General features: G+C 43.4%; 1 protein-coding gene across 5 annotated transcripts in view; it reads right to left on the bottom strand.

The window, feature by feature from the left end:
* The window catches only part of LEF1 (lymphoid enhancer binding factor 1), a gene marked incomplete at both ends in the record, with an annotated part of 70,178 nt that overhangs the window by 17,825 nt on the left and 37,923 nt on the right, over nucleotides 1–14,430 (bottom strand). For 3 of the 5 annotated variants that reach the window (XM_084204920.1, XM_084204921.1, XM_084204922.1), the window contains 4 exons: nucleotides 2,654–2,816; nucleotides 3,511–3,633; nucleotides 7,770–7,860; nucleotides 11,843–11,975. In XM_084204920.1, coding sequence (XP_084061046.1) covers nucleotides 2,654–2,816; nucleotides 3,511–3,633; nucleotides 7,770–7,860; nucleotides 11,843–11,975 — 510 coding nt within the window. Of the gene's footprint in view, nucleotides 1–2,653; nucleotides 2,817–3,510; nucleotides 3,634–5,477; nucleotides 5,562–7,769; nucleotides 7,861–11,842; nucleotides 11,976–14,430 lie in introns of all 5 variants that reach the window. The other 2 variants (XM_084204918.1, XM_084204919.1) reach the window with 1 other exon arrangement.

The following is a 14,430-nucleotide window of genomic DNA, read 5'->3' as shown; positions in this document are numbered from 1 at the left end:
GGCAACAGATGACTTGAGCAAGTGTTTTAGTGACTTTGATTCAGTCCTTCCCCACTGCAAAAATGAAATTCATTAGCAATTACAAGCACCTGTGTTTATTAACGACTTTCAGGCATTTGTCAGCTCTGCAACTGCCAAGTGCCTTGAGCAAGACAAAATTATTTATGGAAACAGGGCTCACCAAATAATCTGCTCACAGAACCGTGCTCTCCCAACATTACTTAAAAAAACCAACAACAAACAAACAAACAAAAGCAAACCCCAACAAGAAAATAGCAACAAAACCCAGCCTTTAGCTCCTGACAGAACTGAGGGTGTTTGTGCTGCTTTTAAAAGGCAGCAATCTCCCCTTGACAGAAGGGTCTGCTGTCTTGGTTTCAAGCAGCCCCTAGATATAAGTTTTCAATGCCAACACAGAAGACTTTCTGTGCACCAGCAACCCTGTTCCAAAATCAACTTTTAAAGTGTTGAACTTTGAGGTACCTGCTTTCTGATGGAAAAAGGAAATGGCAACTGCAAAAGTTTCAAAGATAAAGAAATCACAGAACTACAGTCTTACAAATTATATGAGTTGACCTTTGTAGCCAAGAAGGAATAAATTTCCTGGTTTAATGTACTTAAAAATAAAAACACCTCCCCCCAAAAAAGCAAATTAAAAAACCTCACAACCTGCACATTTGGAAAGATACCATCTACATTAGTATCTAATAATTTTGTTCTTGTTGAAACACCAATCATAGACCTGAACCAGAAAGAGTAAAGGCCTTTTATTTAGAATTAAGTTCCACTGCTGCAGCCTTAGATGCATCTTCTTGTTTGACAACATCCATGAGGAAGTAAGGGGAGAAGAAGTTTTTTTAAAAAAATCCAAAAACCAGACAAACAATCATTAAGAAATCATTAAGACATTCATATGAGACTAACACACAGAACTAAGATTTCAGATCACATCACATTCATATGATTTAATATGTTGTTTGGTTCACATTGGAGGATGTGAACTAAAGCTCTTGTCTGCCTTGACTTGGCAAGTTGGATGTGTTATTGAGGGCACAGCAGCTCAGCCTGTCTGCAACTCTCAAACTCCACAGGCACATTCAGAAACTGGAAGGTGGTGAACACAATCCTGTGGCATCAGGGAGCCCAGCAGCACTCAAAGTGTCACCTCATGAGAACAGAAGTGGCTCCTCCTCTGGGACAGCACGAGGTGAATACTGACCAGGATGACTGAACACAAAGCACTTGACAATAATTAATGTCCAAGCAATTGCGTTGGATAACTCATGCCTTGTTTGCACCACAGGAAAAGTGGAATTTGAGGTACTCTCATGGAGAACAGTAACTTGAAAAGAGGAGTCCAAGCTGCAGAAAAGGCACACAAGGCTGAGGCTGATTCCTTACCAAAACAGAGATAAATAAGCCACTGCCCTGGTTCAGGCCAAGAAAACAAGGCTGACACACTAAGCAACTAAGATCAATCACCTGGGACTGCCATCACCTGTAAGGGTAGCTCACAGATCACAGAATACTGTGAGTTGAAAGGGACTCTCAAGGATCATCAAGTCTAGCTCTTAAGCAAATGGCCCATACATGATCCTAGAGATTTACACGAAAGCATGGAAAAGGCAAGTACCAAGATGTCCTTTAAGGGGAGGTAACAAGAACAACAGAAAGCAGGAGACTGCATGAACTGGGACAAGTACCAGTAGATTTCTGCTCTGTTTGGAGGGGAAAGTCTTCCAACTGTAATATAAAAGGAGCACTTTAAGGTCATGTACAGATTTCCCACTTAAAAGCACAGGGTTTTCAGAGAGTCACAGTGCTTCTCAATACTGCCTTGGTCAGTGATAAAAAGGAAGTATCTACTGGGAATTTGAATAATCCCGACTCAAACTCAGATCAATAGAGAAGTCCCCTTTCCTCATTTCTGAGAGTCAATTGCAAAACAGTCAATTGCAAAATACCTCTGCTGCCTTCCCTTGGAAGAACAACACTGGCAGAGAACACAAAGGCTGTACTGTGAGTTGGCCTGCATTGGGTTTTTTGTGAGCGTGGAAAGTACAAAACACCTACTACACCACAGAAGCATACAGTGCTCAGCATGGCTCTGCTACATGAACTGGGATCATCACTACACAGCTGATGACTTCAGAGACATTCAAAACTTGGCTGGGAACATTCCTGAGCAACCTGATGTAACTGGACCTGCTTTGTGCAGATGTTGGACTACATCACCTCTGTGGGTCCCTCCCAACCTGCATGGCTACAACTGGACCACGTTATATTCACTTTTGAGTTTCATCTCCAGTGACATCCAGTGTTCATCTCTGAATGATCCCTTCCTGCCCTGATGGACACTATCCTAAAGGAGGACCCAGAATGTGATTAGAATGCTCCTTCTGTGTGTGACTGAGAGTATTTAATGTCTGAGATGCTGACAACCATAATGTGAGTGGAACAAACACAAATTTGATGATGTTGCTAATGCTGAAAAAAGAAAATCAAGATACTGCTTTTATTTTTATTGCATGTTTTATCTTCTATAGCTAATTTGATAGTTGCACATCAAGCAGAAAACCAGCCTTCACACCCAGCTAAAGGGAAACACAAATTAGCAGCACACGTGAGCGCTCACAAACCCTGCTGTACATACCCTTCTGCCAAGGATCTGGTTGATAGCTGCACTTTCTTTCAGAGTACACTCTGCTACAACGTTTGCTCTCATTTCTTTCATGTACAACATGAAAGCATTCAGAGGTTTCTTAATATGAGGTCTTTTTGGCTCTTGTTCTTTTCTCTGTTCGTGCTGAGGCTTCCTAAAACGTGGTTGAGAAAGGGAAAGGAAAGGAAAAAAAGCATTAATTTGCCTTCAACCTAAAAAGATCCAATGGCAAATTACTAATTTGTGGTTACAGTAGCACTCAAGTAGTACGAATGAGAATTTCAGTGGTCATGTCCCATCCACTTTCCTATCTTTTAGCTTAATACTCAGGGAGGACGTCAGGTTGACATTCCCTAGCAAGTAACTTTAATCTGTGAATCTGCTCCAGACTTGTCTCATTCTCTTTCTGAAAGACTATCCATGGTACCCTAAAAGACCACTGCCACAGGCAGGAGAATAGCTTCTCATCCTCTTCTTTTCTAGGTCTTTTGCCTTGAGTACTAAGCAATGAGACTGCTTTTTACTAGTGAATTTTGCAGGAAAGAACTTTTCCGGAAGTTCATGAGTTCACACTCAAGCACCAGTCACAACTGGACAGGTCCATGATTATGGCTGAATTGAGATGGCTGTTGCCAACAGCTTAAAAGTGCTGGACTAGAAAGAAAAATGGCTTCTCATTACCCTTATCAAACAGCTGCCCACAGTCCGTGTTTTAGTTATAGGAGAAGAGTTAAAATTCAAAGAGGTCATGAAAGGCACTTTTTTTTAAGCATCCTTGACTCTTCTTCAGATAGAGTTAGTTCTCAAACATTTATTCATCAAGGGCTAGAGCAGAAAGGCAGACTCACACATGCATTAGCTCACTGTCGTTGTGCAGGTGTTCTTGTTTTACTTGAGGTGTTACAATAGCTGGGTGAGGGATTCCAGTTGTGTGAGGGCCTGGAGGACCAGGAATCATGTGATGTGAAAACCTAAAAGAGAAAACAAGGCAAGGTCTGTAACCCCACTGAAGACAGGCATCAAACACATATGACAGCAGCAGGACACTCCAAGAATGCAAATGCTATGGAGCTTGCAATGAAGACAACTCTTAAAAAGCACACAAAAATATTTGGCTAAGATTTGTGCATTGTAGTCCAATTATTCAAGAAAAACAAACAAACAAACGAGTCAACATTTTGGCTGCAGAGAAGTTGTTTTATTACCTTTCGGGCAAACGCTTTTAGCAATGCACACAAGAAATATTTAATATTTGTACTGTTGCACTGTCTAGCAATAAAAATACACATTTCTTAACCAAAAAAATGTATTTCCATACCAAGATGTAAACATCCTTGAAATATCCACCACCAGCCAATGCAAAGGAGGAAACTGCCATGCAGAAACAAATAAAATGAAAGAAGAGTCTCGTCAAGAAGTCCCTGATGGCTCTCCTTACTTTTCAAGGTACTTAAGGTAAAAGATTTTAACATCATTTCATCTTACCACTATTCTTACCTCAAACGCTTAAAATAAACTTTGAAAATCCTGCATCCTGGATGAAGGATGGGAGCAGGGAGAGATTTTTTTTTTGTCCTAATTAAAGCTTCCTTTCGCTTGTACAAGAAGGAAAATAAAAATAAAACCAAAATACCACTAACTGAATAATCCCACCCTACTAACCCAGGTAGCTCTCAAGGACAGCTGAGACAGATCTTGAAGGTGCTGAGCAATGCAAGCTCAGGCACAGCACAAAACCTGCATGCTGTATTTTAAACTGGTGGAAAGTACTGTTAACATGAAAAGCTTATGCTCCAAAGTTTTGCTGAAGGAGTGATGGCTAAGGAATGCCATCCAGCCTTTCACCATTCCCTAGTCTCCTTGCTGCCCTTTTCCTTCATGTGATCAAAATAAAGGAAACACAAAGCCCTGTAACCAAATCAAGTGATTTTATCATGGAGAAAGAATGTGTTTTCTTCCCAATCACCCTGACAGGCACATGCTTATCATTCCCCTGTAAAGAAGTGAAGGGACAGTGATAATCCAAAGGAGCCCACACACAAAGAGGTAAGAGGACCTACCACTTATCAAGTGGCCTGCTTTAAATGCCTGTGCAGGAGGATGTCTCTTCTACAGATGACAGAAAAACCCCCCAAGAACTGTATATTGCAACTTCTTGTACACCAAGCACAGGATGCAGAAGCTGTCTTTAGAGTGCGAAAGCAGAGCATAGGAGGTCTGGAGTGTGTCATGGCCAAGTCTCAATTAGCATTGCTTGCTTGCACTTAGACATAAAGACACAGTGCCTGAGTCACACACCAGTACAATTACTGTGCTGGCATCCCCTGCCATTAGTGGCTTTGGGCTATGAAATACCTACTTGTGAGCGAGATTCCACACAGAGCATTACCTATGTGATTCACAGCTAATTACCAACAACTTTGAAATTGGAACTAGAGAACACAGACTAGAGTGACAATCCACCTGGTTGCATTCTGACATGAGCAAAACCCAAGGATGCTATGCACAACACAATGTGTTGCATCTAGAAATGAACTAATGACTCATTTCAGATGAAGCAGCTCAATTAATTGTTGACAATTCACTGGGTGCTCCTCATTGCAACACTTCAGAGACTGACAAGGAAATGCTGAATGAGACCAGTGTGGGATCCAGGCAAACTGCATATTCACACAAAAGTTAAATAAAAATGTATGCATAAGGGTTTAGCTGACTGAAAAGCAAGCAAAGGCAGACCAAGATGCAAGCAGAAGAGCAACTTGCCCTCTAATGCCAGCAGTTACTCCCCAGTCAGTCATTCACCTCCTACACCTACCTGGACATGGAAGGGTCGACTGAGAGTGAGGATGGATAGGGCTGCCTGAATCCACTCGAGATGGGATATACAGGCTGACCTTGCCTGAGGTCACAGAAGAAAGGAACCCATCAATCATATGATATGGTATTCAATGGTTATTCTAGAGTTACAAGTTCTTGATGGGAACTCAGTACTAGTCACAAATAAATAGTAAGAGCTAACACTTTCAAGAGTTCTGCTAATGAAACTAATGAATACTTAAATGCTTTGAACTTTCTCCCTTGCTATTGAAAGATTCCCAATCTAAGTTTCCACTGGGAAGGAAAGCAAAACAACCAGCCTTCCTCCCCCAAGGCACACATACTCATGCACACTTCTCTATCTCCATCCCTCTCTCACCTAGTTTTAGAAGTACTGGAATCAGATTTGTCAAACAAGCTCTTAGGAAAAAAGCATCTTATTCCGAATATTTCTACTGTAGATCAGAGTGAGAACACCAGATGGTGAATTATTAAGCTAAAAAGCCTTTTGAACAGTTTTATTAAGTCTTTGAAAACTTAGGACTCTCTCCATTAGCATATGCTATAGTGAGGCACAAGTGGACAGCTTTTCTAAGTAGAAACTGATTCCATAAAAAAACCCCAACCCAATCACATAAAAGCCCACAGTGACTCAAGCCTATCTTACTACTTAAAGATCAAACTTTGCAGTCCAGTAAGAGAAGCTTATGTGAAGTTTTTGTCTCCTTTGCGCTCCCACATATACAGAATATCTTGCCACCAGTCCATCATTTGAGGTCTGTAATTTTTATCATCATCACTCCGTTTTGATTATTTGATGGCTACAATGAACCCCCTGAAGTAGCATGTGATGGCAATGTGAGCAAATACCAGCCCAAACACCTCTACCAGCCAGAGGGACACCACACACATCAATCCTTTTCAAACAGTTGCTTATAGACCGGTCCATCAGCTCTCAGATAAGAAAAAGTGGAACCTGGCCTTTGTAAGGTTCAGGACACAGATTTCACTCTTGGAGCATATTACTGGAAATGAACAGCGCTCAAGGGGAAGAGGAAATGGAAAAAAAAAAAAAAAAGTTGAAGGAAGTCTCAACAGCGCTGCCTCACAGCAGGGAGCCATAGCATAAGGGACAGCTGAGTATGTCCCGCTGTTGGTGAGTGCTGCCGAACACATCCCTGAGCCTTGTAAAGTTGGATCTTGTCTCTCCTCTTCTTTTGCTTTTCCCTCTTCCCTCCCCCAGTTTTTTCACCGAGAAACCATTCAGAAGAAATGACTGACCACACCTGGAAAATGCATGCTAGCAACTGCCTGGTGGCAGTGGAAGTGAGGAGTCAGCTAAGCAGCAGAATGGGGAAAAGGGGGGCAAAAGATTAAAAAACAGATGGTCAGATACTTCCATATTTTAGTTTGATATCTATTTATTATTTGTTCCAAGAAGGCATGTGGCCTTTCCTGAAAGATATGCCAGCAATACAACATTTCACCATCTTCTGCTCTCTACTTTCTCTGCCTGTTGTCATCCAGATCATGTTTCCCTCCCATGGAGACATTAAAAAATAAAAAAATCTGTATCCCTCATTGAATGGGCACAGACTAGTCACAATACAGATTCTAAAGCACTGAAATTGTGGCTGAGTTGCCTTATTCCCTGCTCCAAGAGAACTGAAGGCAAGTACATATCTACCCCAAGGAGACATGAAGCACCCTGCCAAATCTATTCCTCCAAAAATACCACATTTCCTCCAAAAGGAAAATGACACCCTGAGTGGCAGCAAGAGATCATGAGAGCATGAGCAAGAGCAGCAAGATCTCCCAGTGACAGAGGCTTCTCTCTGTACAGAAACTGTAAAAAGCAGCAAGCTACAAAAGTTTGTTCTCCATTTGGGGCAGTTTCAAGATTTAACCCCCCCCACCCACTTCAAAGTTCTTTCTTACCTCTCCTCTCCTCAGTAATTGAAATTTTGTTTATTAAAATTTACATTTAATTACTTGAGAACTGTTCTCTGCTATCTTTCTAAAAGCTAAGAGCCGTAAATCTGAGCCATAAGAAACATACAGACTTCAAAGTGCAATCTACACACTTCAATTCCTGTATGTGTTCAAACAACAGATTCATTTAATTTCAAAGATCGACTTTTTTTCAACTTTTCAACTAAAATAAAGTAGTGATTTCTTACTGGAATGACATTATTATTATTTTAATGCAATTGTAACTGCTGCAATTGATTCAACAATAGCGAATGGTGTGAACATGCACCTGTCTGAAAAGAAGCTAAAAAAATCTTACCAGCCAAGAGGTGGTGTTATCTGTCCAACCCCCCCTGGAGACAAAGGATAGAAGGTAGGGAGATCAGGAGCTGGAGGATGCCTGGACATGCCTGTTAAAAAGCACAGAAGAACAAGTGAGCTTCCCCTCAAAATACTCCATATATGACCTACAGTTCCCAGCTGACACTACAGTGGAACTAGTGCTGTGGATAAGGAATAACCACCTTCTTGGTTAGTGTTAAAAGCAAAAGGCTCCATGGGCCACCTTTAAAACAATTTGCACACAATACTGCAATTCTAAGGGAGATATCAGAAAAAACAACATGGAAGGAGGAAATAAATGTATGGGTAAGGACCTGTGCAAGTTTAGATCTCCTGTGAAGTGCATTAGGCACTACTGTCCTCTCAATGGTCTCACCAAACCTAACAGGATCCTGAGGACCTCCTCTAACACATCAGGAAACAAGGGGAAAATAAAGCGTTGTCCAAGAGGCAGCACAGCAGAGCTATTAGATTAGGTAAATTGCTACTTTTATATTTTCACGGGTTCCCTTATGGATTCACAGATTTTGGAAACTTGCTACCACAGAGGATCAGTGGTTAATTAAGAATCATTTTCAGGCCTGTAATGGTCACACTTGATATGATTCATTTGGCTTCCAATTGTCACTCCAGTTCCAACTAAGCTCTTCATCAAGTTGACTCCTGTGGGCTCCAAGGTCAATCTGTTTTGCAATGGTAGTATTTCATGGAAAAATAAGAGTCCCATCAGGAATGATCCATCAGCTCTCATTCCCCAGAACACAGAGTCCTACAACTGCAAGAATCACCTCAAGATTAAAGCTAATCCTTATCCCAAAAGGGTCTGTGGTCTCCATTCTTCACCTAAACCTTGTGCCCCCAGGAGACATGGAATTACAGTTGCAGAGGCCACAAAGACATTGGTTTATTTAAATGTGTTTGGGGAAGAGGGGGTGAAGCAGAAGGAATTGTTAAGTCTACTTCACATGTTAAATCAGCTGCTTTAAAAGGGTATTAAATATTTATGTGGTGACACTCCAAAGGTCCAAGACTGAGCATGTGCTACCTCGAGACTTAGTTTATAGACTGATGTTACTGATTTATTCCCCTGCCCAGTTTGTACTTAAATCTTCTGAATTTAATTACAAGATTTGAAGAATATCTGTCAGGACTGTTTACAGGAAAGCATGGAAAATACCAGTGATATCATTGTCTCAAAAAACCTGAATTTTCAGACTTAGAAACCACAACCTACATGAGAATCGAATTTCTGGCCAGCTGTCTTTTCAAAGGTGTAAAACAGCTGGTAGCTGACAGGAAAGGAAACACTTTGCATATCCCAGGGCTTTTACAAGAGAGAGAATACACTTTCCGAGTGGTTGAAAGAAAAGCAAACCAAACAAGGCGTAAAAGAAGCCCAAGCGTCTCATCTCTCACATCTCTGATGATGACTGATGCTCCTGGAAGTGATGACACAACCTTGCCCCAGACAGACCAGATGCTGCCCAAGGAGCTGGGCCACTCCTTCCCCGGAGCGTGCAGTTCTGACCCATGGAGACAGCACTGCTCTCTCTTAACTAATGCACAGTTGTTATGGCTGATCCAAAACTTCTGGCCCCTTATGGAGGGCTACCAGCACCTAGCGTCCTCAGGAGCACAGAGAGCTACCACAGGGCCAGTGCCCTCCAAAACAAGTTTTCTTGAGAGGGTTAAGAAAAAAATTAAAACTAAATAAAAATTGAAATTAAAAAAATAAAATAAAGAAGCGACTGCCTTTAGGAAGGCGGTGCTGTGTGTCCATCCCAAAGTGCCCTGGGTGCAAGTTAGTCCTGAGGGCAAGCTGCTGCAGACCCCCTTGTTGGAGGATTTTGGTGGGAGGAGGGCACCAGGGCTAGGGCGCCAGGGCAGTGCCTTGTTCCAGACCCACAGTGGGAGGCGAGGACAGAAACAATGGTTGGAGGCGTTTGGCAGAGGACCTGAGGAAAAAAAAAATCCTCTCTTTGAGGCAACTGCATGGGCTACTTCACTGCGGCTGCTCCCACACGCCGGTGGCGCCGAAACAGGGAGTATGGACGGAAGGACCACACACATCAAGGAGACCATCCCAGACAAAACCAGTAGTCTCCAGCCTGCATTATCCACATCATCCATCCTCATCTCTGCCAGACACTGAGCAAAGGGATCAAGAGCCCGTTCAGGAACTCCAGAGGGCAATGAGCTTTGTGCCTCCTGGCAGAAGTCCTCAGCAGGCTTGCACTCACGACTGGTGGGATACTGGACAGGGGAGAGGGTAGAGAAGAAGCAGAAGAGAGGATGTGCAGGAAAAACAAAAAAACAACGAACCAGATGTTGTTCAGTTGGGGTCTGCTGTACAGGAATACAAAAATAAACTGGGGTAAAGGCAAAAAGATGGGGCACAGAAAGGCAAACTCAGCATGCAGTAAGCAGAAACCTCTTAAGCTCACAAACTGCAGCAGCGGGTTGTGCCCCAGCTGTCACAGCCAGCTTCTGCAAGAGGTGGAAATCCCATTCTCTTATCGCGTGGCACCCCTGGGATTTCAAGGAATGAGTGTGAATATCCTTCTCCTGAGCACTGATGCTAAGGAGGAAGACAAATGCGGACAGGAGGTCTCCATTTGCTTCTTCCAAGTCTGAAACAGATATTGTATACGTATTTACAGGCCAGGCTTTCCAGGCAAAGTGCTTTTTGTATTCCCCCTCCCTAGAAAAAAACAAAACCTAACCAACAAACGGCAAAAACCACAGAGAGCCACCGGGCCATAGCATTTTCTGGATGTAGCCCATGTTATTATCTCCATAGCACAGCCAAAATAAAACCTAGGCATCCAGGGAAAGACAGAACAAAAAAAGTCTTTCTCCCTGAACAGTGATGACTAAAAGCCTCCTCAGATAAATGGGACAACTGTGCATATGGATGTGTTCCCAGGTAAAGCAGAGCTTCAGGATTTTGTCAAATGGGTGCCACAGCACATGGTGGGACACGCGAGCACAGAGAGAGGCAGGGAGAGGCACCTTCCAGGACCAGTCGTGGCACTGACAGGCTTCCTGCCCATGCAGAGATAGCCAGACTACAGTGAATGCCTTTGTAAAGCCTCTGCTCTCTCTCCTTCCCTCCTCACCACCAGTTCTCCCATGCAGGCTTTTTCTGCTCAGGTTCTTACCAAACCCTGACTCAGACCCGTGATGGCCATGGCCAGTCCTCCCCTTGCATCTCCCAACTTCCATCACATCCCTCCCCAGCTCCTGCAACCCACTGCAAGCAAGCACACCCTTCCCAGGAATTCCCTGTGTTCTCCTGGGCACTGGGCAGCAGCTCTTGGCATAGGCTGGGATTGACACCTTGGAGACTGTCCACTCTTCCCTGGGGGCCTGCAGACTGACCCTGAGTAGGGCTGGTCTGACATTCCCAGATGTGCATCTAGGAGGCTTTTGTGTTTGCCTTAAGGGGTCCTGAAGGTGCAGAGAAAACTGACATCCATGACCTGGACATCTAAAAAGATGCTTTCTGCAGAAGGCAGCCAGCACAAGAAGGTTAAAAAATGTCAGATTTGTAAAGCTTTTACTTGCACAGGCTCAAAACTATTTTTATGGGCTATGCTGTGATTATGCTAACTGACTTATAGAAGAATATGGACAGCCAGAATACAAGGACATAAAATAAAGTGAAAGAAAAGCTTTCAATAACACCACTACTGAAGCACTTGTCCACTGTTTTGGAGAAGGTGAGGGATGGTTGCCCTTTCTGTATTTGCATGCTGCAAGCCTTAGGCACCACAGGAGATGGTGAAGACTGGCTACTGTTTACTGAGATTTTGAAAGACTTTGATGAGAAAAGCAAGCCCAAATTATCACATTAGAAGGAACATAAAAATTTAAGCAGCCAAGTTAAGCATCAGCATCATGGCAGAATTACCACCTCTGAAAGTGGGCATATGCACCCGGAAACCTCTCTCTAAGATATTACAAATTGGTAATATTGGTTCTGTCAGCAGCACAAAGGGCACCAGGGCCACCCTGCATCCCCACTGTGCTGGGAAAGGATGGGCTCACCTTGTTTGGAGTTGACATCAGAGGGGACATGGGACGGGTGTGACCCCGGGGAAAAGTGCTCATCGCTGTAGGTGATAAGAGGGGTGAGGGGGTGAACCGCATGAGAAGGCTGTACCACGGGCACCTTGTTGGACTGCAAGAGAAGAACAAAAAATAAATCGTGTTAGCAAGGTGAAGCTTCTGCTTTGAAAAAAAAACCAACCACCCAACATTTCCAAAATGCTATTTTTAAATATTCGCATTACTGAAGCGGGGGAAACAGATGGACAGACGTGACATTGGGGCTAGTGGATGGAAAGCAGGTTTGCTGCCAGAATCGGCATCCTCAAACCACTGGCACCCGAAGAGGGATGCAGACATTGAGGAAATGCAGGGAAATGGGTGGGGGCCGGGAGCAGGAAGAAAGGCATTTGGGAGACATGGAGACAGGGCTGCGGAAATGGCAAATGGAGAGCTGCAGAGCAGGAGGAGCAATGTGCTGGGCAGGCAGGCACTGTGCACCAAGAGCTGTGACCCAAGGACAGCAGAGTCAGCAGCAGTGCTGGAGAAACCCTTTGGTTACGGGAACAGCATTTAAAAAAAGAAGGCTTAAAGTACAGGTTTGCCATATCTCCAGCTTAAAAGTTTCATCAGCTTCCCTCTTCCTTCCCGCTGCTCCTGCTGCATGGCCGTGGCATGGCACAGCTGGGACAAACCCCTGCCATCACCAGAAGAACAGCAAATTCCCTTACAGTTTTACAAACTCTGGTTGAAAACTCTTGTCTGTCTACTGGGTAACTAAAGGGTCACCCTTAGAAGGCTGATTTCATATGTGAGCAGTTGGCAGTGGCCTCTCGAGAGGGTCAGTTAGAGGGGAGACCTGCTGCGTGCACGGGACAGCTGGGAGGCTGCTGACTCTGTCAAGGAGAACTCAAAGCGCTACAAACGCCCACAAGGGTCCTGAAATGGGTGCCGTAAGACGATGTTCTTGCAGGGCAAGATGCACACTTCCCACCAGCACTTCCCAGAGTTCAGAGGCACAGGGGAGGAGGCAGGCAGTGTGACAGAAGGATGCTGTCCGAAATTACCCCCTAAGATCAAGGCTGCAAGACAACTGAACTCCTCAATAACAATGAAATCCTGCATTATTAATGCTGCTTAAAACTCAAGTTGCTCTTCCCATGGTGTGACGAGCCACAGTGATGATGCCAGCATGTAACAGGAACTCCTCATTTGTGCCCTGCCACTCTACCTTAGCCCCCTAGCACAAAAAATTATGGAACAAACAGGCTTTTCATAAACCCCCTCCCCCCCAAAAAATAAAGCTATCCTTCAGACAGACACACTGACAGCAAGGACAGCCTGTCAAACATAAAGAATTAAAAAAGAAAAATAATTTAGGAGGCCAATGAAATTAATTTTCATTGAGTTCACCATTGGCACAAAGCAGACATTAAGACATAGCTCCATGCACAAGTCCATGATTTTTCTGGACTTTTGGAAGCAGATGAGTTATTAAATGGACAACTCAATTTATTGTTAAGGCTGGTAGGAGTAGAGGAAAGGAAGCAAACGGGAACCAGTGCAGCATTTTCTGCTTTCCTTGTTTCCAGAGCACCACCTTAAGGAACTTGCATTAGCAGGCAGTATCTTCTTAATGTCTGACCTATCCCTCCAGTCATATAGCTCAGAATCTGGTGCCATGAATTTTTGCTAAATTATGCTATCCTTGCTCTCCTCTTAATTTTACGGTTTTCAACACAGATTTGCTTTCCTGTGGGAAAGAGATAAGAACCTGAGGATTTTAATTTAAGCTTCGGCCTTGTCTTATATTTTGCAAGATGGAGAGAGAAAGCAGCGCTAGTAGGTGTTTTAAAGCCAACAAGCATTAGGTCCATTTTTGTGACCAAATAATAAAAGCAATATGAATTCTCAATAATATCTATGAGTTGAGTTGTAAAGGGGATAGCTCAGACTGCTATTCATCTTCCCCATCCATATAAATTCCACAAAAAACAGATGCCAACAAATTTCAGACGATTTACAAATCAGGCCTCAGTCTTTAGCTATGAGACTTGTGAGCCAGCCCACTATTCAGCCATTACTTTATCAACAATAAACTGTATATTATGAATAAAGATAAGCAATAGATGTATTTAGGTCACACACACACACAGCTGCTAATCAGCATTAATTTCTCAAAATTTAGTAATTAACATTTTGTATTGTACTGGATGTAATTGTCATGCACGCCCCTGGTATCAGGGTTCCTCGCTTTCAGAAATCACGCATTTATACTTGGAGCATGCCAATCCCTGTACCCCCTCGCTCTCCAGCATCCTGCAGATTTTATTTTATTTTCTAATTCTCGGCACCTTATCCCCTAAGCCCATGGCAGCGGCTTTCAACGGGCAAAGGAACCGTGAGAAGTCAGGAGAAAAGCAAACTGCTTGTCAGCGGGCTTAAAATTAACATATAAACGGGCCATATCTCCATTAAGAGCATTTGGGGGTCTGCAGAGCCAGAAATTGGGAGGGGAAAAAAGTGACAATAAAAAATAGCAATAATTCAAAGCTTCCCAGCCTGCCTGCCCCACACTGCTTTGGGAA

This window comes from Fringilla coelebs, assembly GCF_963513975.1.
Source record: "Fringilla coelebs genome assembly, chromosome: 4".
Taxonomy (NCBI): Eukaryota; Metazoa; Chordata; class Aves; order Passeriformes; family Fringillidae; genus Fringilla; species Fringilla coelebs.
This window is presented reverse-complemented; position numbering and strand designations above follow the sequence as displayed.